General features: G+C 44.2%; 2 protein-coding genes across 2 annotated transcripts; both read left to right on the forward strand.

Moving 5' to 3' along the window:
• The first annotated feature begins 3,718 nt into the window (after positions 1-3,718).
• On the forward strand, positions 3,719-8,197 carry LOC311103957 (male-specific lethal 1-like 1). The gene is made up of 9 exons (XM_084145597.1): positions 3,719-3,748; positions 4,503-5,316; positions 5,707-5,903; positions 6,011-6,270; positions 6,497-6,561; positions 6,659-6,726; positions 6,903-7,027; positions 7,280-7,352; positions 7,470-8,197. Exons 2-9 carry the CDS (start codon positions 4,651-4,653, stop codon positions 7,558-7,560), a joined length of 1,545 nt encoding a protein of 514 aa, XP_084001723.1. The 5' UTR covers positions 3,719-3,748; positions 4,503-4,650; the 3' UTR covers positions 7,561-8,197.
• A 401-nt stretch (positions 8,198-8,598) lies between these two features.
• On the forward strand, positions 8,599-21,560 carry LOC311103929 (protein CASC3-like; the record flags this gene model as incomplete). The annotated part of the gene is made up of 13 exons (XM_084145547.1): positions 8,599-8,784; positions 9,736-9,760; positions 9,890-9,945; positions 10,836-11,045; positions 11,153-11,298; positions 11,468-11,641; positions 12,155-13,038; positions 13,609-13,670; positions 13,808-13,916; positions 15,322-15,429; positions 18,024-18,226; positions 18,795-18,983; positions 19,691-21,560. 12 exons carry the CDS (start codon positions 8,599-8,601, stop codon positions 18,954-18,956), a joined length of 2,325 nt encoding a protein of 774 aa, XP_084001673.1. The 3' UTR covers positions 18,957-18,983; positions 19,691-21,560.
• Positions 21,561-25,593: the final 4,033 nt, after the last annotated feature.

Below are 25,593 nucleotides of genomic sequence, written 5' to 3' on the forward strand. Positions count from 1 at the left end.
ATTGACTAAATTGATTAACATGAGAGAACACACGTTATCAAAATTAGACCTATACATGAATAATATGCCATTTAGCAGACACTTTTATCCAAAGCGACTTACAGTCATGCGTGCATACATTTTTGTGTATGGGTGGTCCCGGGGATCGAACCCACTACCCTGGCGTTACAAGCGCCGTGCTCTACCAGCTGAGCTACAGAGGACCACTCATGTCTTTTACGTGTGAGTAATGAGCACTTGTGTGACCGTAAATAAGCACAGGGAGATAAGTGGCCTATATTTGTAATGCTATCTGTCTCTTTAATTGTGACTTCCTTATCCTCTTAGCCATCTCTTACTACCTGTCACCGTCTGCCTATTTGGGCAGGTGTGCCCTTGGCCTGGAGAGCCAAGGTGCCCATCATGCTAGTTTCCCAGACAGCATGACCTGAAAAGCCTATCTCATCTATTGGGGTAGAAAAGTTGGTTTTCAATAAAGGTCTGTACTATAGTCAGCAGCTCTCCAAGATCTGTCTCAGAGATGAGACGAAGCAACCCAGAGCAGGTTGCCAAACTCCATATTTGGGGATGATCGGGAGATGCACGTTTTTTGCACAGTGTCCATCGTTGTGCTGCAGCAGTTCCGTGTTTCCGTCTCTGTTGATCTTTTATCACCGGCTCGCCTTGAATGAATGACGTTTGAAAGAACTGTCAGCACGCCATGGAGACTTATGAGACCATAATGAAAAAGGTTTCTTCACGATTTGATTCCTTTGAGAACCTTGCCATAAAGGCTTTTATGAGACACTCCAAATGATGACTTTGGACAGCCTTAATTTACACGCTGTATTGGGCATTGCACCTTAAAAATGTAAATATTTTGCTTGATGAGGTTGAGAATTCAGCCTACCATTATTTTTTTCAAATTTATTTTTATTTTGACATTTTTGACATTTTAGTGATCCAATTGACATTTTAGTCATTTAGCAGACGCTCTTATCTAGAGCGACTTACAGTTAGTGAGTGCATACATTTTTCATAATTCTGGCTATACTTTTCAACATGCTACCAATTTACCTTTTCAATACTCAGGTCCCACACCTAACCAATGTTTCGGTGGCCCATTCAATTGCTGTTGTTTCTTTAAGTGTAGTGTTATGTTGCTGTGTTGCGGAGCCACAAAATGTAACAGTGACCTAACAGCGACCTCCCATGCTAAATATAGCAGTGGTCAAGTTACACAAAAAAAGTTGTTATAGCCTATGCATGGTCAGGTGAATGGACTATTTCTTAATTTAATGTATCAACTGTGTCTGCCTGTCTCTGTCTGTTTATGTGTGTAGAGACCGGCTCCAACCCGCTTCCTGGAGAGCTACCTTCCAGTAGGTTTGAGAGAGAGAGACATGGCATACAGCCTACCCCTTGTGAATGAGGAGGGCCTCTATGCCCATATCTTATTACCAACCACACCTACTTATGAGAGATGCATGTTTGCACATGAGGAGCCATATAAACATTGTACTCCTGAGTGGCGCAGTGGACTAAGGCACTGCACCGCGACCTGGAGACTCATGGGGCGGCGCACAATTGGCCCTGCGTCGTCCAGGGTAGGGGAGGGAATGCCCTGCAGGGATGTAGCTCAGTTGATAGAGCATGGCGTTTGCAACGCCAGGGTTGTGGGTTCGATTCCCACGGGGGGCCAGTATAAAAAAATAAAAATATGTATTCACTAACTGTAAGTCGCTCTGGATAAGAGCATCTGCTAAAATGTAAATGTATATAGTAGACTACAGTTGGCCAACAGGACTATCATATTTTTCATAGCCTTTGTAAAATTAGAAAAAGCCTAATCTAGTTTTGAATTGCTTAAACATTCCATCATCTAAAGCGCCACTTGTATATTGTTAAACTCGAATCCTTTAAAAGTTTCAGTGAAGACGTGACTGAAGTGAAAGTAGGTCTTGCAGCCTCCTAACCTACTGTTCGCGTGACTCACCGACAGTAAATGGGTGGGCTCAACCATACTGCAGACATTGGGCAACTGTATAGTCAAATGGTGCAAATGTTATGGCTCTCTTCTCTGGTATATAATCAAGCATGTCTCATACTCAAAATACTAAGTAATTAGTCCAGCTTGTAGTGTTTTACGATCGTATCCAATGTGTCCTTATTTTTCTCCCAAAATATTAGGGACATCAAGTTTATTTTAAAATTACCCAATAACCGTAGGCAAAATTATAATTCATTTATTCCTATCAAATAACAACATTGTACGATGCCATAATGCACAGTGCATAGAGGAAACCTCTCACACTACCCTCAATTGGATCAGCATCCATATGCCATGCAGAAGAAAACATTAAAACCTGGCAGAGTTCATTACCATTCTTGAGAAGAATTCCATAAATAAAACAACGTAAAGACTATTTAACTGCCTCTCGGTTTTATATAGCATTATGTAAAAAATATATATATAATCCTTAGGTGCATATATTGTCGCAGGGTCCCCGTGCGCCATGTGAGCGCTGTAGCACAGAGGACCGCTCTGCCAGCCCGGGAGCGTGAGAGGAGAGTCGGCATTAATAAACACTGCAGCGGATATGCATGGTCACCGGGCCTGTCCACGTGACGGGGGCGCTGTTACGACCAGGCATACTTGAGTGGTAGCCGATCCTCTGCTATTTTCGTGGACAAAATACCACTTTAGATTGTAGCATCATTCAGCCATAGGCTACATCAATGTAAACACTTCTCAGAGGAGAGGTATAGAGACATGTGAGGAAAGAAGCGCAACATAATCTTGGATTTTTATATCTCCATATTAGAGGCCTAGGCTATAGCCTATTCGGAAAAACGACCTAGCACCGTGGAGGCATAACTTTTTATTTTTTAACGTTTCTTTGTATTAATAGGTTATTGTTAAAATATTTTAGTAGGCTATAGCTTTTTGGCTGTTGAAGTAGGCTTATCCATGCATGCTTATGAAAAACTGTTTCCTAAAAACAGGTGTTGTACCTGAATGTGATAGACCTACAACCAATGACACAGGGTTTATATACATAATTGGTATAAACCCATTGCCTACAACACTGTTGCCTGAAGTGAGCATCACAAGGTGGGACCGAATCTTTGGGTGGGACTGACACCCGTTTCAGTTAGTAAAGTATTCCCTCTTGTGGTAAAAGAGCAGCATTGATCCACAGTGACTAACACCAATGTAACAGCCTGTGGTCTCTAGTCTAGAAGATGTTGAGAGATATTAACTCATTTATAAGAAAAGTGGTAACATGTAATGGTTTATCTTCAACTAATCTTCAATTAATATAACTCCCTTACAAGATAGTGAATTAGGGAGCCCAGAATTGGCCTCTCCCCAAACAGTGAAGAGCCCAATCTAATATCAAGCAAGCAGATTAAATGCCATATGCTGTATCCATTCCACAAAAATCATTGGTGGTGACTGAGCCAGTAGACAATTGGTTCCAACTAATCCCAGTGTGAATAGAGAAAATATGACAAGAACTCTCTCGACCATAATAATTTAATCATGGTTGCATGATTGTACAAAATATATTAACTACAACAAATTGCAACAATCATAAAAATTAGGTAGGAATATGCATTTGTCTTGGTATTTTTATTATTGGGAAATCCTTTGAGCTCAGTGCAACCGCTCGCCGATTGACCAATCAGAGGTGAACATACAGGGAACGCATGCGCAATATCATTATTTTCAAACGACCTGAGAAGAGGGACATCAAGGCGATAGGTGAGTTCGAATGAGTACAGATAATATCAAATAGACAGGTTGCATTTAGTCATAGGTGTAAAGCACAATGTGTTATAACGTTCGAGAGAAAAACGAAACTTTGTAAAGCGTTTAAAGTTAAAATGGCGTCAAATGAGACCGGGTTGGTTGAAGGCAAAGTGGCTGTCATTGTTTTGCTCTTTCCTGCGGACCTAAAATGGAGGACTGGCTAACCAGCTAGCTAGCCAACTATGCGACTGCAGCTCAGCTGAAACGTTTGTTATTCTAGAACTGTTTCCCTTGTAACCAAGCAATTGCCAGTCGCTGCATAATGTATTCTCCAATCATCTGTTTTCTTTCAAACACCGGCTAGGTCAATTATACACATCATTAGGTAGCCGAGTAAACGCAACTCCTATTTAATGATTGTATAAGATAGCTAACTAACTTACCTCGTCTGATAGGCATGCCTGTGTTGTTGAGATGCACGTCAGCTAATCTCTGGGTAGATCGATTTTTGTTGTTATTGTGTCAGCTTGTTGGTTAGTGTGTCAATATCATACAGATTATTCATGGCGTATAGAAATGTGTGACTGGGAAATTGTAGTTAGTAGCTACCTGAGATTGAGAACACTGACGTTACTAGCTAAGTGGCTAAAATGTGGCTGATTCCTGTTTGTTTCAACATTTGATTTTAGTTTGTTTATGCCTGATAGACACAAGGTTATGTTGAATTAACTGTGTGCCCATCTGACATCCCACCCTTGTATTTCAGGCTTGCATGGATATCTAGACAGCCCACAGCTGAGGAAAAACGGCATCCACGGTGTGAGATCAAGTTCTTTGTGCCACCAACGCCCCTGTCAGGAGGACATTGGTGGGCGTTGGTTGGCAAGGGTTCTGGCGGTGGGGTTGCCACAACAATGACATCCACTGTTTTCACAAGTGGAGGATATAAGCTGGACACAGTAGGGAAGATTGATTTGGTCAAAGCACCATCGGGAGGAACACCCGATTCCTTCATCGGCCTGAGGAGGGAGCCAAGTGAATATGTCATCGGAGTCCCAAATGTGCTGGGCAGTATCCACAACAGCAGCGGCCAGCAGCTCCAGGGGAAAGCCAAGGTGGTGCCAGGACAGGGACACGTTACCTGCAGGCCTGGATCTGGACAGAACCCTGGGCTTGGGTCGGGGCAAGAGGAGAACTGGGTGAGCTTTGGAGCCCAAACTCCCCAGGGCAAACCGATGGGGGGCGAAGGCACCACACCAGTCAAGAGCAAGACACTACTAGGACAGACAAACAGCAATAGGGGCAAGACGGATCTTGCAGTGCTCAACACTATCAAACAGCCCCGGGACGATGCAGTGGGTGGGAGGGAGGTCAGAGGGGCTGCTACGGTAGCACAGTCATCAGAACACAGCCCAGAGGGCAAAAGAGGGAATATTAGGAAAGGACCTGGTCACTCCCCTACACAGACCAGCTGCATACGCCAGATCCTCCTCCTCCAACTGGAACTCATTGAACAACAGCAACAGCAGCTCCAGTCCAAGAGCAAGGAGATAGATGACCTCAAAGTCGAGAAGGAAATGGTATGCTAGCAAACACTCCAAACACAAATGTATAACATTTCAATTGTCAATCCTGGTCAGTATATTTGGTGAAAAATAGAATTTTCCAGAATAACCAGCAGCAGCAGGTATTTTCCCTCCAACCTAGGATAGCTCCACAATGCCACCAGTGGTATTGGGATGTAATAGCAGTGCAGCACTATTATGACATCATTGTTTCTATGAAGTGTAATGTAATTGAAGTCAACTAAATCAGCCTCAAACACATTCAATATCTTTTTGTTGTACTCTTATGCACAGTAAATCTCACAAGTGTTGAAAAGAATAGGCTACGATTTAAATGCCAAATCATAAGGGGGTATAAACCTCACTTTAGCCCCACTGAGGTGACAGGTTTTTTCACTACCGCAGCTCATGGCGCGGATGGAGCGAATGGAGCGCCGTCTGCAGCTGGGTAAGAAGGATGGGTGTGACCAGCGCCCCACCCGCACCCCAAGCCAGCAGGAAAACCAGGCGGCGACGCCAGAGGGGCAGGGGCTGTCTGAGGGCCGCAGCAGCCATATACCCCGAACGCTGAATTTTGGCAGAGGAGGCAAGGGCCACAAACGGTAGGGCTCCACATTCAGTTAGAGGTAGCAATGTTGTTTTTTAATTAAGCCCCTTATTGTCCCTCACGCAATTCCTCTAAAGGTTGTTGTTTTGTTCTTTCCAATAGGCGTTTCCTCTTCCAGGACCCCAGGGCAGCCAAACGACGTGCCAAGGCCTCCCAGTCCCCACACAAGGAGGCGCTTCTCCCCAAAGAGAAGCCACTGGACGGGGAAGAGTTTTCAGATGGGTCTCCTGGTACCAGCTCGGCCGCCACTGAGGAACTGGACTACCTGTCCACCACAGACATGTACCTGTGTCGCTGGCATGTGCCTCCCCCGTCACCAACTTCGCGAGAGCCCTCGCCTAAGAAGGAGGAGCCTGTGGCCAGTGAGTGTTACAAACTGTCATGAAATGGTTGTTTTGGAAAATAAATAAATAGGGGAAAGCGCAAAATAAGTATGAACAGCGCATAAGAAGGCTGAGACTTGGGCTTAAGTATTTTGGAATAGGCCACGTTATTTATTTTTGTTGCTTTATCTTTTGGAAAATGTGTGCTAAACAGGATTTGTAAAATTGCATGGGTGTGGAATGACCTTCTCCCTCTTGTACACAGTTCCCTCATGGAAGGAAAACCTTATGGAGCCCCTGGGAGAGGAGGAGGCATCTGATATCCCTGAGGTGGGTACTTGTCTTGCGCTGTGTGAAGCCCTAGGCTGGTGGAAGTCCAGATTGGACCCATGGTCAGGAGGTCTAAAGAAACTGTTTTCTCTTACAGAATCTGGATGACAATGTCTTCCTGAAGCGCCACTTGAAGCATGAACTGGTTGAGAAGAGAAGGAAGAGGTAAGGGAGGGCTGGAGTTTTCACTATGCTTCGTTTGCACGTCTGACCAACTCTTGCTATGAGTCGGTCTGTTTCTCTGGCATACCTCTTTTCTGCCTTTCTCCTTATTTTTGTGTGTCCCTTATTTTTACCTTCCGTCGCTGTGTTCTTCACTCTCCTTCATTCACCTCCCATAGATGGGACATCCAGCGGATCCGTGAGCAGCGGATGTTCCAGCGACTGCAGCAGCGCATGAACAAGAGGAAGGGTATCCAAGAGAGTGAGCCAGAAGTGTTCTCCTTCTACCCAGAAGCTGAGGATGGTAAGTCCACCTATGCACTGAATTGTTAGATACTAACACTGTTGGAGCTAGGAACACAAGCATTTCACTACACCTGCAGTAACATCTGCTAAATATGTGTATGTGACCAATCAAATTTGATTTGATTTTTAGATATGGACATAAATCAACTATCCCATAAGGAATGTCAGTTGAGATTAAATGTAGTCAGTAGAAATACTGAGCAGGGTCTTGTACTCATTGCTTATGAAAGTGTTATTTCTCTCTCCTCAGTGGAGTCCCTCATGATCACCCCCCACCTTCCAGTGGCGGTGTTTGGCCGACCTCTGCCAAAGCTGTCAAGACGGTGAGTTGAGTCATACGCACTGGTTCTTGAGTTACACCAAGCTAAACATCACTTGAATACGATCAGAGTGCTTGCTTCCTAACTTAAACCCCTGTGTTTCTCTATTCACCCTTGAAGGAGCTTTGACCTGCCCTGGCTGGACGAGCGGAGCCGCTGTCGAGTAGAGGTGCCCAAAAAGCAGACCCCCCACCGGACCTGCCGAAAATAAATCTGTCCTTTCCAACTGAGTCCAAGAGAGGAGACACCGGCTGGCTTGGTGCCAGGCAGCACCCCTCTGTGTGAACGTCTGCCTTGTTATTTGGGAGAGGAATACACACAGGGTGGGGGAATTGCATGCCACAATCCCATAAAATCAAAAGATGCACTGTACCACAGTTTGGACATGGTTGCTGGACTGCAGAACAGATCCTATTATTTGTTCATGGTAGGGCTGGTTTGGAAGAAGACTGAGGGTGGTGTGGACTATCCAGGAAGAGCAGAGATGTTTGTCTCTCCTCTGGATTTCCACTGGGTTAATTTGAGGACAGTTTTCCTCTTTGCAACTTCACTCCAAAAATTCCAGCGCAAACAAGCTAAAGTTCTACAAACTGTTGACGTTGTCATTCACATTGACATGCCTCATATTTGAACAGCACAGAATGGCTCTGTCTCCCATCTGTATGTGATTGCTGTTGCATCCTATAGAAAGGAGATCTCCTATTGGAGATAAAAGGGGAAAAAAACATTGGACATTAGGAGAGTGAGATGTGTTGAAAGCGCTTCAGCAGCAGTTATGGTTTGTTTCAAACAAGATGTTGTAATTTAAAAAATGCTTCATGCCCATGAACATGACTTTGTTTCTTTTGGATGGTGTCTGTGCCTGATTTGATAAATGCAGGAGATAAATGACCTTGAAAGCACTGGATCATAATGGGAATTGGAGAAGAATTAGGTATGAGTGAAAGTGGATCTCTATTTTATCACTATCAATATATTGTCTCTGGATAATAATTCATATTCATTCAACTCTGAGCAGATTTCAGGAGATTTATAATTTTGTTCACAGATGTAATCATACTGACTTAATCATTGCAAAATGCTTCAACAACCAATTAACGACACTTGTTAATTGAAAAGATAACTTGGCAGAAAGATTGCAATGCCTTGATAAAAAAAAGAAGCTCGAGGAGGCTAGGGCGGAATTGCGTAACTAACATTCACCCACAATTCCTGGCATTCTTCCGGTTTCCTTTATCTGATTCCTAAGATGGCGGACCGGCGACGGCGAAGGAGGCGCGCGTCCCAGGACAGCGAGGAGGACGATGAATCTGGTTCGGGATCGGAAAGTGGAAAGTCCCTTTCACCAACAACAAAGCCCCGAGTACGGGATCCTGAACCAGTTGAGGCACCAGCTGTTCGTGTGGTGGCGAAAAATGATGCTGAATCCGAGTGTGTGAGTGTCTTGCTCTCGAGACGCGAAGCCGATCAATTTGATAGGACTTGATTAGTTGGCTAGCTAGCTAACTCGGCTGACGTTAGCCTGCTCACTACTATAATTCGTGGCTGGGTCAACAAGTCAGCCGGCTATGGAAATGGAACAGTACCGCGCGGATAGTTGTCCAGTGGTTAGGCCTTGCCGCATCCCCATGTTTTTAGTTTGCCACGTCCAGGCAATGTTGCTCATAAATCAACCAACTCGCTCATGTTCGGCCGGGAACCCCGTGTGCAGCGCAAAAACCGTAAACTGACTAGACAAGACAGTTCGTTTGAGCTAGCTAACTTTGTTTGGTAACGATAGTAACGCGTTAACTAGAGGAAATTGTTTAATTTAGCTAACTACTGTACTATCAGTGTTTTGTAGTTAAGCTTATAAGCTAGCTAACGTTGGCGTACGTTAGCGTCCAGTAACTTGCCAACTACTGTACTAGCTAGTAAGCTAGATCATGCTAATGTTAACTAAAGCCAAAGGGAACTTTGATATTGTTGGTTTATTTCATCAGTGACTGTGAAAATGTGGCAATAATTGACGTCGTTAGCTAACGTTAGTTATGATATATTTGCCTCCATCAATCACGCTTCATCGAAAGTCATTTTTCCTGACTAGTAATAATCAGTAAAGATCTTGACTTCACCCTCTTGATTTTAATGGCCACCACTACGCCAAAGCTTGTTGATATTTATCGATATCCCTAGTGATGTGAGGAATCCATGTTTGGCACGGCGAATGGCCTGGTCATTAAGAGGATACATTCCAAGTGACACAGATGCCCCCACTTGCTACTAAATAATTGATGTAAGAGTTGGTATCATGTTTGCCTGACAATGTGGTGTGTAGGCTACATACTGTTGCTATTTGTTGTCAATTCATTCACATTGTTTGACTAGTGTTATCCTTTCTTAACAGGAAAGTGAAGATGGTGTAGGAGAAGGTGAGTCAGTGTTTGTTGATGCAATCCAATAGCCTGTCTAGAATGATGCACACACCTGAGGCATTTCCCACTGATCAGTTAAACAGTTGAAGTACTTGTTTCAGACACATTTGATGTTTGTTTTTGCAGCTGTCCTTTCTGACTATGAAAGTGCAGATCCTGAGGAGAATGGCTCCCATTCAGAGGTGAGTTGCCACTGCTGAACAGAGTTATGCTGTAGGGTAAAATTTGCATGGACACTTGGGCAACATAGTATATGACTAACCAGGTTGTTTGAATTTCAGTAATGCAGGCTTCATGAGCCTAACCCACGGTTCCTCATTCTCTCAACAAAATAGCCCAACTAGTGGATTCGCAAGATCATGATGTATCTAACTTCTAAAGTATTTGTGAAAATTGTTTTGTCCATCACCATGTAACAAGAGACCGTCCCTCCAGGATTTTGCTATTCTGTGACCCAATTCCTAGTATATTATGTGAGGGCTACAGATTTGACAAATCCTGCACTATCACCTCATAAAACAGTCAAATCATTGCAATATTATCTGACGATTACCACACAAAAAAGAGGGCTCACAATTTCATCCAATCACTGCACATTTACTGCCTAATATGGTTCAATTAAGCACACATCAACAAACTTTTTCCCTCGTCAGTGCATTTTTGTGACAAATTGGACAAAATCAGTGCATATTGCCATGCAAAATGTCAGAATTGCCACAGCAAAATCCTGGAGGGACTGAAGAGATGAGCAGGTTTCAACCATTGATACAGGTACTGGTATTTCGGAACACAGACCTTCTGCATTGTAGCAGCCTCTAGTTGCAAGATACAGACAAATACAAAAAAATCCACAATTGATGTACTCGTGCACTGCGATGTCCAAAATGGTACTGGAATCATCTTAATGAGGGCGTAACTGTGGTTCTGAGAAGTGTAATTTGTCCACTATGCATGGATGGTTTTGACTGGAATAAGTAGGACTCTAAGGATATTTGCACTGAGCTCTCTGACAGGATCTTGATAATGATACACGTGAAACAGACTAACTCAAGTCTTGTATTTTCTCTCTCAGGGAGGTGAGGAGGAGGAAGAGGAGGAAGAAGAGGTCCCTCCACCGGCTGCTGGACCCAAACCCACTCCTGCTGCCGACACCCCTGCTGTGGAGGAGCAGCTGCAGGAAGGAGGGGGGAAGGAAGAGGAGGTTGAGAAAGGTGTAAGTAAAGAAGTGAAGTGTGAAGATAAAGGCAACCTGGCAGGGGAGCGGCAAAGCGGGGATGGACAGGTAAGATGGTTCATTGAAAAGAAAATTGAGTTAAAGAATCACCTACAAATATAGGCCTATTGGTCAATAATTTTGACTAATTCTACTTGTCCTATCCCTGTAACCAGGAAAGCACAGAAGACTCTGAGAATAAAGGCACTAAACCAGGCCAGAAGCTGGATGATGACCAGGATCGTAATAACCCAGCCTATATCCCCCGTAAGGGAATGTTCTTTGAGCACGACGTCAGAGGAAACGCACAGGAGGAGGAACGGTAAGGGGGAACGTTTACCCTTTTATCCATGAAATGTTTTTTTGATGAACTAGCTAAACGTGACCAACAACCACACAGAAAGGATGGATGACTCCTAGTAATAGACGGATGTTGTTTCATTGGTAAACCTGTTTATTTATATATTTGCGGCTTCTTTCCTGTCCTCCAGGCCTAAGGGTCGTAACAGGAACCTGTGGAAGGATGAGGGTCGCTGGGAACACGATAGGTTCAGGGAGGAGGAGCAGGCGCCCAAGTCACGTGAGGAGCTGGTTTCAATCTACGGCTATGACATCCGCAACGGAGGTGGCGCCAATGACCGGTCCTATAGACAGCGCAAGCCCAGGTACTACTACCCCTTAACACTATTAACCCTAGTTAATAGCCTCGAACACTAACCACCAGCTAATGGGGATCCCTAATAAATACAAATACCAGTATTGTCTATCTTGCCAATGTATATTAACAGGCACAATTTATCCCCGTGCAATGTCATCTCATGAATAACAGAAATACTCGACTACAGGGGTGGGCAATAATTTTGGCTTGAGGGTCACGTTGAGAGAAATAAAATAAAAATCAGTGGAGAGCCTCACAGATTTTTTTTTTTCACGGGCTGATTTGTTAGTCAAAAGCTATTTGCTGGACAGAAAAGGGGCAGTTATTTGAAAATTATATAGGTCCATTATATAATTTCTACATACTTTCTATCTAGTTTTAGAGTGGCCTGGAGTGTTTCTTTTAACCCAAAATAATCAAAACATAATTTTCCCCGCGTAACATAGTTTGTCCACCCCTGGTCTACTAGCTGTCTACTAGCAGCTTGTCCTGACACTAGCCTCCTCTCCTCCCCCTGCAGGCACAGCACCTCTCCCGTCCGGGACAAGCGCTGGCGGGATGTAGACGGGGAGAGGCCCGTCCATACCTCCTGGCAGCAGGGAGGGAACCCCAACAGCCGTAGCGCCCCCCCAGCGGTGGCCCTGCAGCAGTCTGGTCCTCCCCCCTCAGCAGCCCCCAACACCCAGCGCACCATCAACCCCCCCAGGCCCTCCTCCCACCCCCCACCCCGGGGCTTCCAGGGCAACCGCCCCCCCCAGGCCCAGCACCGGAATGACAGAAACCAGGAGTCCCAACGGCCAGGCCCTAAGGCCCACCCCGCCGAGCCCCTCCAGACCCGGAGCCTACCGCCCATGGACGGGGAACGAGGCCCCAGGATCCGGGGGAACAGAGGGGCCCATACGGAGCGCAGCCCTTCAGTAGTGGAGGAGGTCCGCAGCGAGGAGGATGACGAGCGCAACACCACTACTGTGACAACGTCCGTGTACCACAATCGCCACTACAGTGGCAAGGGTGATCGAGAAAGGGACTCTGCACCACCGCCACAACGACAGGAGCAGCAGCGAGGGGGATCTGCTCCTCCGGCGGACAACCCGGTTACCCGCGATGCCTCCCCGGCTCCGGAGCGGCCCGTGGAGAAGAAGTCGTACTCCTTAGCCAGGAGGACTCGCACCCGGGCCACTGAGCTGGGCAAGCAGGCCTCTGTGGAGGAGCCTGCCTCCACCGTGTCTTCCTCGGGCCTGAAGAGTGAGCCGTGGCAGGGCCCCGGTCAGAGCCCGGGGGATGCTGGAGACAGCAGCCAGGGGACAGGACTCACAGGGCTGGACCAGGACCTGGTCAGACTCAGCCTGGCTGGACAGAACTGGGCCCAGAACCCATCTTCGTATCTTCGCGCTGAGATGAGGGGTGAGCCTTCTGTCTCTTCTGCGCTCTCCCTCTATCCCTCTCCCTTTTTTAAAATGATGGAGTGACACATTCTCTCATAGCTCCAGCAGCACTATTACAAGCAGCTCAGTCACCACTGCACCAGCAGCCCAGTTGAAGCTTAGCAGCAGCTCCCTGGTGCAGCTCTGGGTCGGTCAGTCAGTGACCGTTCAGTTTGGCTGGTTGACATAATGAGGCCAGTGCAGTCAGTGTGGAGAAGTGGGGGCAGGCAGTGTGGGAATGGAAGTCTCTCTCTTAAGCCGGCTTATCTACTCAGTGCAGGTGGTGGTGCATCCTTGCACGTAGTCTGGAGCCTGGGCCTGGATTTTATCATGCAAAATAAAAGTTAGTTTTTGCACTCAAGGTTTAAAGTGCCTCAAGTGGAAATTTGTCAGGACAGAAACCCTAGTTAGATCTACACGTTGGTATTTGGTTTGACATGAAGCTTATGAGATGTGATGTGTTCCTCACTGCAACTAAACAGCAGCAGCTGAGCAGTTAGTTGGATATGTTTTGCTTGCATGTTGTCAACTATTTTTTGTCTTGTTGCAGGCATCCCTAACTCTATGCACATGGGTGGAGCACCTCCACAATACAGTAACATAGAAGAGCTGGTGAGTAGGCCTACTTGTGTTGACAGAAACCCATCTTTGTACATAGTCATTTATGTTGCCTTTAAGAGGAAATCTGGGGTTTTACCTGACATTTTGAGTGGTTCTGTCAGCGCTCACCCTCTTTCTCTCCATCTCAGGGAGCTGGTAACCGGGCAAAGCGGTACTCGTCCCAGCGCCAGAGGCCAAGCCCCGAGCCTGCTCCTCCTATGCACATAGGGGTCATGGAGGGTCACTACTATGAGCCCAGTGAGTCAGTGCCACACACTACCACCAGGAGGCAGGGCACAACTGAAAACACACAGTAGCCGTTGTCTCTTTGTCCATAGGCTCAGAGCCAGGCTCTGATAGAATAAGTACTAAACTACAACATGTTGTAGCTGCATTAGAATGCTGTCTTAAAAAAATAAAAATGATGATAGGGTACATGGGTATCTGTGGTGCTGTGATAAACTGTAAAAAAAAAAAATATTTTACATGGTTTAACACATGATTACATGATTGCCACATCAGATACACTATATATACAAAAGTATGTGGACACCCCTTCAAATTAGTGGATTAGGCTTTTTCAGCCACATGTTGCTGACCGGTGTATAAAATCGAGCACACAGCCATGCCATCTCCATAGACAAACATTGGCAGTAGAATGGCCTTACTGAAGAGGCCAGGGACTTTCAACGTGGCACAGCCACCTTTCCAATAAGTCAGTTTGTCACATTTCTGCCCTGCTAGAGCTGCCCCGGTCAACTAAGTGCTGTTATTGTGAAGTGAAACGTCTAGGCGCAACAACGGCTCAGCCGTGAAGTGGTAGGCTACACAAGCTCACAGAATGGGACTGCCGTTTGCTGAAGCGCATAAAATCGTTAGTCCTCAGTTGCATCACTCACTACTGAGTTCCAAACTGCCTCTGGAAGCAACGTCAGCACAATAACTGTTCGTCGGGATCTTCGTGAAAGAGCTAAGATCACCATGCGCAATGCCAAGCGTCGCCTGGAGTGGTGTAAAGCTCGCCGCCATTGATCTCTGGCGCAGTGGAAACGCGTTGTCTGGAGCGACGTCCGAATCTGAGTTTGGCGGATGCCAGGAAAACACTACCTGCCCCAATGCATAGTGCCAACTGTAAAGTTTGGTGGAGGAGAAATAATAGTCTGGGACTGTTTTTCATGGTTTGGGCTAGGCTCCTTAGTTCCAGTGAAGGGATATCTTAACGCTACAGCATAAAATATAATATAATAACCACATGACGTTCTAGACTATTCTGTGCTTCCAACTTTGTGGCAGCAGTTTGGGGAAGGCCCTTTCCTGTTTCAGCATGACAATGCCCCCGTGCACAAAGCGAGGTCCCTACAGAAATGGTTTGTCGAGATCGCTGTGGAAGAACATGACTTGCCTGCACAGAGCCCTGACCATTGCCTGCAGCAATGTTCCAACATCTAGTGAAAAGCCTTCCCAGGAGAGTGGAGGCTGTCAGCAGCAAAGGGGGGACCAACTCCATATTAATGCCCATGAGTTTGGAATGAGATGTTCGACGAGCAGGTGTCCACATACTTTTGGCCATGTAGTGTATATGGTTTGGTGGTGGAGTTGTAGAATAACATCTGACTGTAGAGCACAAACGTGAGTTTAAATGCTATATTGTCTCCTCCTGCAGTGTCTTATCAAGGACCAATCTATGCCCACGGCGACAGCCCCGCCCCCCTCCCACCCCAGGGCATGCTGGTCCAGCCTGAGATGCACCTCCCCCACCCAGGCCATCCAGGTTAGTGTCTGTCACCTTGCTGCCAGGGGACCCAGGGACAACGTGGCGTGGGTAGCAGTTACCCTCAAAACTAAGATGATAGATGTGAACTGGGCCTGTGTCTTCTCTGGCAAAACAAAAGTCAATGACACGCTTTCTTGAACATCACTGACCTCTGCATAATCAAGTGTAGACGTGTTCGATCAACTCAGTAATAGTATTGCTTGAATTATTGTTACTGGATTAATGAATGATGATAATAATAATTTCACATCATAAAATAATGAAATAAAAGTACTTCCAAAGACAGGAGGAAGGAGAATGAAAATAGATAGCTAGTGAAAATCATACATTGAAATCATACATTAAAAGAGTCTTTATAAAAGTGGAGGGATCTTTTAAAATTTTCAGAAGGATTTAACGAGGCACTGAATCTGCAAGCCTGATCTCCTCTGGTAGACCATTCCAAAGGCTAGATCTCCTCTGACAGAGATGCCTGGTCTTTTGTTTTCAACCTAGACGTTGCAATGGTCAACAGTGCCCTGCCAGAGGATCTCAGGCAGCGTCCTGGCTCATGGGGAGTTAAAAAATCAGAGAGATAGGATGGGGTTAAACCAAGCCTAGCCTTAAACGTGATTTAATCAATGAAAATCTATACTAAAAGTGACTGGTAGGCAGTGAAGAGAAGCTAAAATAGGTGTGATATGGTTGATTTAGATTTTCTGGTGCCTGTTAAAAGCCGAGCTGCAGCATTTTGAACTAACTGTATGATGATGGGGTGATTTCTGACTGCGACGTGTACAAAGAGTTACAGTAATCTAGTCTTGAGGAAATGAAAGCATGTATAACTTTCTCCAGATCAGTGATGATTAAAGCAGGACTTAGGTTTAGGTCAGGGTCAAAGAAGACGCCAAGGTTTCTGGCCGTAGGCTTTACGTTGGTGGAAAAGGACCACGCTTATTTACAATCTGGGTTCTTGCAAAGTGGGGCCCAAATAAAACAACCTTTGATTACTTCTCATTGAGCTGGAGAAACATTTGATGTCAGCAAGATACATGTGACGGGTAGCTATTGTTATGATTGCGGATGTCACTCAGGGGAATCATGTACAGGGGAAAAGGATGGGGCCCAGAATTGACCCCTGAGGGTGTTTGGGACGATACTGAACCACCCATGCTCACTGAGAAATGTCTGCCACATGGATATGACCTGAACCAGTCGAGGGCAACGCCGGAGATTCCCACCAACCTCTCCAGCAGGTCAACAAGGATGTTATGATCAATAGTATCAAACGCAGCACTGAGATCCACATGAACTAGAATACAGCATGCTTCAGGTCTTCATGTCAGCTACAGTGTCAAGGAGGGACTCAAAGGATATCTGCTCAAATTAGCAAAAGGAAGCAGTCGACCATCTGAGTAGTTTCCTCAAGTGCCTCCAGACTAGGGATGTGACAAATGTACAATTTGTCTTAACCTTTAAACTGCCATTTTATGGTTTAAACTATAAGAAAAAATCATAGAATTACATGTGTATTCACAGTGCAGATATGGTTATGCGTATGACCGCAAGGGGGCAATGCCGTTCAATCGACTGCAGTCATGGCTGCCAGACTGCGCTCACTTTACTGCTGTCCCCCACCCACTCAGCAACAGTGGTAGGTTCTCTGCTGTGTGCCTCTCCTCTATGCTGTCAGGACATGGGACTTAATATCCCACTACTCATCAATGCGATGGCTCGTGGCAGTGATGCATGACAGCGGGTTCAGATGTCCGACAATCTGTTATTTACGCCACGTGTGGTGTTTGAGAGCTCACACTTTGTACTTGCAGAGCAATCATTGTACATTTTTGGACATGGTATCTTGTAGTCTGGTTCTAGAAATAGTATCAGGGCATTGAAGCAGACATCCTCTACCATTTGACAATGGCTGCATATTAACTGCAATCGTTTCTGTAATCAGCACTGTTATTTTAATCCACACGTTATCGCACTTCTTTCGTGTGAAAGAGCCTGTCTGTCTTTTTGATGGGGTCCTGTGCTGCTGCCAGCAATGGTTTGGGTCTCACGGTGACTCCCTTTCAGATGTTTGAGCATTGCACCTGTACTGCCACTGTAGCTCAATTCCATCTCGCAAAGTTTGCATTTCACCACCTCATTTACCCTCTCAAAGTATTGTCATACAGGACTTTGCTGGTGTTGCTTCCCTGTCTCACCCGCTGCCATTTTTCCAAATGTTAACGATGATGACGTGCAGAGCGCTTTATTCGTGGCAAATAATTTTTTGCAATGTATATCTCCACCTACTAACGTTACAGCATTGTTGCGTTAGGTATGTTTGATTTGTATTTTTCCAATGATGATCGTGGCCTTTTTAATGGTTGTTTTGTGATAACTGCACTGTGATTTTACTTTTGTGGGGGGGGGGATTTTACGTTTTTCAGTTGGGGATTTTCTTTTTTTTACGTTAACAATCCCAGTTTCATTTAGACGTTCACACTCCTACTCCTGACCAGAAATGCTGGTATGGTGTCAGCTACTCAATGGGTGGACATTGTCTCAGTCTCTCGCTTTGGTCACCCCCATGATCCCCTCCGGTCTCCCTCTCCCCTCAGGTCTACACCCCCACCAGTCGAGCGGCCCCATGCCCAACCCGGCTCTCTACGCTGCTCCCCCTGTCTCCATGTCCCCTGGACAGCCCCCTCCACAGCAGCTGCTGGCCCCGCCCTTCTACCCTCCACCAGGTGTCATGACCTTTGGGAACACCAACTACCCCTACCCGGCAGGAGCCACCCTGCCCCCCATGTACAACCCTCCGGTGAGTCCTCTGCCCTCAAGACACCATAGCTACCATATCCGCATGTCAAATGTTGCTATATATTCTACCCAATGCAACACATTACTGTAGCAATATTCTGACAGCTCTGCAATTCTATCCAGATTTATAGGAGTTATTGGACTCCACCCTTAACATTTAGGAATGTGTAGGACATGCTACAAACATACTGGTATTTACACAGCTCCATATACAGTGCATTCTGAAAGTATTCAGACCCCTTCCCTTTTTCCACATTTTGTTACGTTACAGCCTTATTCTAAAATGGATTAAATACAAAATGTTCCTCATCAATCTACACCCACTACCCCATAATGATAAAGCGAAAACAGGTTTTAATACATTTGCAAACATTTCTAAACAATAAAAGACAGACCTTATTTACATACGTTTTCAGACCCTTTACTCAGTACTTTGTTGATGCACCTTTGGCAGCGATTACAGCCTGGAGTCTTCTTGGGTGTGATGCTACAAGCTTGGCGTCATACCCAAGTCAAGGGGTCTGAGTACTTTCCCAATGCACTGTTACTGTAACTCCCTCTCCCCTCAGGCCCAGTCGCAGGTGTACGGCCAGTCGCAGGTGTACGGTGGGGTGACGTACTACGACACAATGCATCAGCAGGCCCAGCCCAAACCCTCGCCCCCACGCCGCTCCTCCCAGCCCGTCACCGTCAAACCTCCCCCACCAGAGGCAGGGTACGGCCCGGAGTGAGCCCCAAACCCAGCGACCCAACAACCGGCAAGTCTTCCCTCTCTCACCCACTCACACAATCAAACACCCAGAATTCGACCTGCCGGTGTGAGTAGGACAAAGGGGGGGGGGGTTTTAAAAATATTTTGGTGATGTTAAATCTGTTTTGGAGAGTTGGGTGGGGGAGAAGCACAGAATAGTCCTATCCCAGAGAAAGTGTAGTTTTAGGTCAAGCAATACCATCGACATAAAGGCACTTGCTTTCCTCATTTTTTGAGCTCCCGTTCAAAAGTAGGCTACATGTCTAAATCAAATGGTGTTTTTGCCTTGGGTGTGTGAAGTAAGGCCAGTGGCTCTGGTGAGCCGGAGTAAAGCAGCTGAATGCGTGTTTAGATCTCTGCTCTCCAGTTCGTTCTGACAGACGAGCTCCTCTTATCCCCTAGAGCACCTCCTAAAAGCCCCAGGCAATAATAGCCTTCAAACTGATGTCTCTTTTCGAGATGTGAGTGGACACACACAAACTTGATTCAAAATCCCAGCGGAGATATGCTTTGGTGCAGAGGTAACCTTCAAACAAATGAATGCCTAACACCTAGCTGCATGAAAGTCTCAATACTTTTCCAGTGAGCTCAATTGTTTTGCTGAACCATGCATTCAGGTATCTCTCACCTCCCTCTTCCTGCCTAATCCAAAGCTTGCGCGACCGAACAGTTACACTGAATTGTCCCGTTTTTGCTATTTTCCCATTTCTCCAGAAGCGGAGTGGGAAGCCCAGTCAGGAGGTCAGATCCTAGCACGATGTTCCGAATGGCTACGCCAGTGGGAAGAGGACGAGGGACAGGGAGACGGGGTCTGCAATCAAGGACCAGCACCACGTGTGGAGCGGATGATGAATAGGATTTTTTTTGTTATCTTTAAAAAAAAAAAAAAATCTGTGATGTTATCCGCCTTTTGTTAAGGTGCACCATTGGTCGGTCGCCCACAATACTGAAGGGTTTTTGCTGTTTTGGTTCACCTACCAGTGTTTTCCCTCTGAGTGGTGTACTGTCTTAAAAACCCTGTAAAATGTAACCGTACAAAACCGTTAAAGAAAGCCCTTGGTTACAATTCCTCTGTAAACATTACGTGACACCAATGATGACATTCGTAGATATTTGTTCCTTCTAACAATCTGTCGTTCAACTGTAGGTATATTCATTCAAACAATATGTTGTAAGCTCGAACAAATGTTTAGGACTGGGTTAAATGTGTCACGTGAGTATTATGGAGCGTTCTAACTGGGATAGTTGGTCATTTATGTGGTTAGCTAGAGCTGTGTTTGTCCCACCCACCAGACATTCTACTCCGGTTTCCGCAATCCTGCCCATTTTCTAGCTAACATTTACAGTCCCCTATGTATTTACTTGGACAGTAAAGCAAAACTTTTAATTTGTCTCTTTTACTCCAGCATTTTGGATTTGAGATCCACATGTTTCATACGAGGCGACAGTACAGAATGTCACCTTTTTTAATTTGAGGTTATTTTCCTTTTTAGAAATGGAAGCACTATGTATCTAGTCCCCCGATTTTGAAGATGTCATAAATATTTCGACAAATTCACTTGTGTATTAACGTAGTTCAAAGTTTCTGAACACTTCTACATTAATTTGGATGCTACCGCGATTACAGATAATCATGAATGAATCTTTAATAATGATGAGTGAGAAAGTTTGAGGCACAAAGATCTTACCCTCAAGACAAGCTACCCTCTCACCATTACCAATAACAGGAGGTTAGCATTTTTGGGGTGGGTATGATTATATATGCCTCGTGACTTTCTTACTCAAAATTATTAACGATTTTATTCATGATTATCCGTAATCATGGAGGCATCCTTATTAATGTTCCGAAATACATTGTACTTTTATTTACAATAAGTGACTCCAAAATGACTACGTTATTTACCATTCATTTCTATTGGGCACAACATAATCTGAAGCACAGCCAAAACAAACTGCAAATGCATCCAAGTTTGAATCTTAACAAGCTTGATGTAGTCGTTGTGAGCTATGAATATGGGATGAAACTCTACACTTGACTACTTTAATAGACTAGAAGTGAATTTGTCCAAATATTTATGATACCTTCAAATGGGGGGACTAGATACATAAAGTACTGTAATTTCTAAAAGTTATAACAGATTTGTATGAAAGTACCTTCAAATAAAATAAACATTTGGGAATCTAAAATGCTGGAGTATAGAGCCAAATGAAAAGTTTTTGCTACACTGTCCAAATAAATATGTAGTGGAGTGTGTCCCACTTCATCACGCAACAGCACCGTAAGTCTTATTATAATATTTGTATGGTTTCAAGTCCAGTAAACACACACTTTTTAGATAAAGAATACATCCTATATACAGATGGTGCTTACCTATAGCTAGTACCCTAGAATTTCAAGTTATTTTCCTTTTCTCTTGATACCTTCCACATTGTACTTTTTTTTTTTTAAACCTAATACTGTATTACCAGAGAACCATTTAACCTTGCCTGAAACTGATGTACTTGACAGTGCTACTGCTTGGTGATAGCTTTCTAATGTAAGTGTATATAGATAAATGTATATTAAAGCCTGTGGTTTAAATGAGCAGAAATGCTACCACCTTGTTATCAAATGAATACTGTCACTATGAACAAAAGTCGGCAGGGACGTCCAGTATGTTTTCTTTATACATGGTTATGGATGGATAAAATAGGATATCTCTGGCTTTTGAACTGAAATGGTTGTTTGGAAGTTTGCACTTTCCTTTTTTATTTCCCCCCCTCAGAGTCCTTTTGTTAAAGTGGAGTGACTGATGAGGCCTGGATCTGATTTGTCTGTTTGCAGAACATACTGCTGATCCCAAATGTTTTTCCCTTAAGAAAATTCCTTTAACTTAGGCAGCGTTTACACAGGCAGCCCAATTCTGAATGTTTTCTACTAATTGGTCTTTTGACCAATCACATCGGATATTTTTCAGAGCTGATCTGATTGGTCAAAAAACTAATTTAGTGGGGGGGAAAAAGTCAGAATGGGCTGCCTTTCTAAAAGCAGCCTAACGAACCTACAATACATGCATGTTATACATACATAGACATGATTGTGAACGTAATTCAGTTGGTGCTGGTGGCTGCACGCTGTTATAGTAAGTCTGCCATACAAGGGCAAGTTATTGATGCATCGTTTAAATAGGCTTTTTTTTTTCTTCAAAAAAAACAAACCTGAATCAGTATAAATTGAGTTGTATTAAAAGTTATTTGTTTAGAAATGGCTGGTAAGAATGTTATTTTAAATGTTTTTTTCTCTGCCTTACGGATAAATAGGTTTGACATGTTTAATTTGACTAGACCTGCCAACACTGTGAGGGCTTGCTTGTTTCATAGGTGTTTGAATATATAAAAGTATTATTTTTTTCTTATTTGTGGAGCAAATTTTGTTTAGACAGAGGAACATTAAACAAAATCTAGTGAAACTATGATTGTCATGTGGTTTATTGAAGTGGAATTGAAGTTATTCAATGGTTACCACTGGATGGCGATGTTGTGCCAAGCCTTCAGACTAACTGCACTCTCACATAGGCCTATTAGATTATTGAACATTTACCAATCAACTACTGTATGTACTATTAAATGTTTTGTCATTTAAAAGACGCTTTATTTAGAGCAACTTACAGTATTGAGTTAGTATATTTTCTTCGTTCTGGTCCCCCGTGGGAATTGAACCCGCAACCTTGCAAGCACCATGCTCTACCAACTGAGCCACACGGGACCATCTATCTATGAACTGATAGCCACGATTATACAAGTCGGAGTACTTAATGACACAAATTTCCCTTTTCAGTTCTGACCCTCTAGTTGTTTACATGACTTGAGTCCAGCCATCACATGAAAATTGAATTAGTTGCATTTCCCTGTTCATTATAAATGGGCCATTGATGGATGGTAAAATGGCCCCTTCATAATGGCTAGGGCCAGTACTGAGACTGAAAGATCTCTTGCTGTGGAGCTACAGATATGAGTGACAGTTTGATGGCAAGAGGCATTAACAGCAGTCGATGTTGATTCTTCGAGTGGAAAATATGGTTTGTGTTTCAGGCATGCTGTATTTGTATACTTAACAATAGCCCTTGTTTGGTTAGCTACATTGTATAGGATAGGCTACAAAGGAAATGCACTTGCCTGGCATCTCCTTGCCAGGGCCCCTCTGTCTGTCCCTATGCCAATCTGGTGCTGACATAATAATAATAATAATATGCCATTTAGCAGACGCTTTTATCCAAAGCGACTTACAGTCATGTGTGCATACATTTTTACGTATGGGCGGTCCCGGGGATCGAACCCACTACCCTCTACCAATTGAGCTACAGAGGATGACATTACCAATAGGGTGGAATCTCACTTTCTGCCATGCCGTAGCAAATTGCAATGTTTCTGTTATGACATCTTCTGGGGAATGTAGGTATGCTGAGTACATATTGAAAATGGCCACAGCAGCATTATCATCTGTTCTCTTACCAATGCAGTACGACTCTCTTCATACAAGCATTGACGAGAATAATGTATCCTTTCAAATGTATTTGTATCGCTTTCCACAGTCATTTGTCACAGACTGCCATTTAACACAAAAGCCATGCATAAACCCTCACAGAGCATACTGAAGGTGACATTTGGCATTGAAATGAAACACTTGTGGAAGAACCATTGAGAGGAACCAGACCCTATGAATGACTTCAGCCTACTGGTCTGGAGTAAGAGGAGTGCGGGAGCGAGGAGCTGAGGGAAGCCTAGGGGTACTCTGAAGCTTCTACACCAATAATGGTGTATGACAAAACTCTGTGAATATTGCACAGCCAGGGGGCTAAAAGCTGAACTAATTCAAACTCCCTAGACCGCTGTGCAGGTTTACTTTGATCTGGATCCATGGTATAGTATGTATATTTTAGCTGAGAGTTTCAGCGTTAAGCCACTTTTAAAATTCAACCCCTTCTTTCTTTGAAGGTTAGGTCGGATTGTGGAGCAATTATGACCAAAAACATTTTTATTGGTAGTCTACCATAACTTATAGGTATATTTTTGCCACATTCCACCCAAACTCAGGTGTGGGAGGACAAGTAAAGTTACTATAGGATATTTTACACTTGAGTCATTTAGCAGACATTCTTATCCAGAGCAGTGGCATATCGACATATTTTTTCACCTAGTCAGCTCGGGGATTCGAACCAGTAAACTTTCAGTTATCAGCCCAGCGCTCTTAGCCGCTAGGCTACCTGCTGCCCAGATATGTATTCCTCAAAAAGGGGGCACAAATATATTGGAGGTAAATTAGAGAGAAGAGAGAGGTATTGAATAGACTCTCATCTCATTGTTCCAGACTCTCATCACTCTCCATACAGCATTTTCACCACCAACAGTGTTGGGGAGTAGTGAACTACATGTAGTTCAACTAGTAATTGAATTACATTTTGCAGTAGCTTGGTGGTAGTTGTACTAAATTCAAATCTTGTTAGTGTTTTCAGTAGTTAATTACTTCTTATTTTTTGCCATATATCGGTCTAGCTAACTACTGGAACTATACACTACTTATTCAGCAAAAAATACAATAAAAGATGGGTGAAGTAGGCAAGAATGTCCTTCATTTTCGGCATCAGACCTGACACATTTTTACTTTTAACAGTTTTTGTTTTTAATAGGCTAAATTGCACATTCTGTTAAGATCTGACTCCAGAGTGATCTGTTCTTGCAATTTGTAGTCTATGACATTTCAGATTTAGATATGATAATTTATCACAAAGTAGTTTGAACTACATTTTCAAAGTATAACTTTAGTTAAGTAAACTAACTGTAGTTAAGGATCCCAGGAAGAGTAGCTGCTGCCTTGGCAGCAGCTAATGGAGATCCTGATCAATACAAAAACGATATTATTCTTAAGGGAAGTTTTAGTGTAGCTTAACTTCTTTCAATGTGAAGTAATTGGTAGCTTGGTAACTATATTTTCAGAGTAGCTTCCCCAACACGGACCACCAATCACCCTCCTTATGAATATTTATGAGCATACAGTCAGAAAGAGAGAATTCAGCCACCAGCAGACAGTAACGGTAGAATCAAAGTGATTCTTTCTCTAACACCCAGCCATATTATGAGTCACACAGAAACTCTTTTTTGGCAGATACTGGACACTGTTTTGGGTATTCATTCATTAAGGATGTAGGCCTATAGTTATTACTACTCATCCCCTGCTTTAATAACGATGTAATAAGTGGCCTAATATATTCAGTACATTTGGAATGAGGGCGCTCAGCATTTACATTACAATGCTGTCTCTTTCCACACCTATGCTGTCCAATAGCATGCTCTTCCTCGTGCTATTTATGCAGTTGACGAGTGACTCATTTCATCGCATGTTGTTCATGGAGGCAGCTGCCATGTGAGGTGTTGGATTGACAGTTCTAAACTGCTGCTTGTGTTCTGGCCCGGGAGGGCTCTCAGCCATGTTTGTTATCTAATCGGGCTCATTTGATTTTAAAAATGTATTCTTGCCATTGATGTTTTGTGCATTTTAATTAGCTTTACGAAATGGCTTCATGACACCTCCCACACAATCAACGAAGCTGGACATTTTCTCAGAAACCCATGTTCCTGTT

The sequence above is a fragment of the Coregonus lavaretus genome (genome assembly GCF_964263955.1).
Source record: "Coregonus lavaretus genome assembly, chromosome: 28".
NCBI lineage: Eukaryota > Metazoa > Chordata > Actinopteri > Salmoniformes > Salmonidae > Coregonus > Coregonus lavaretus.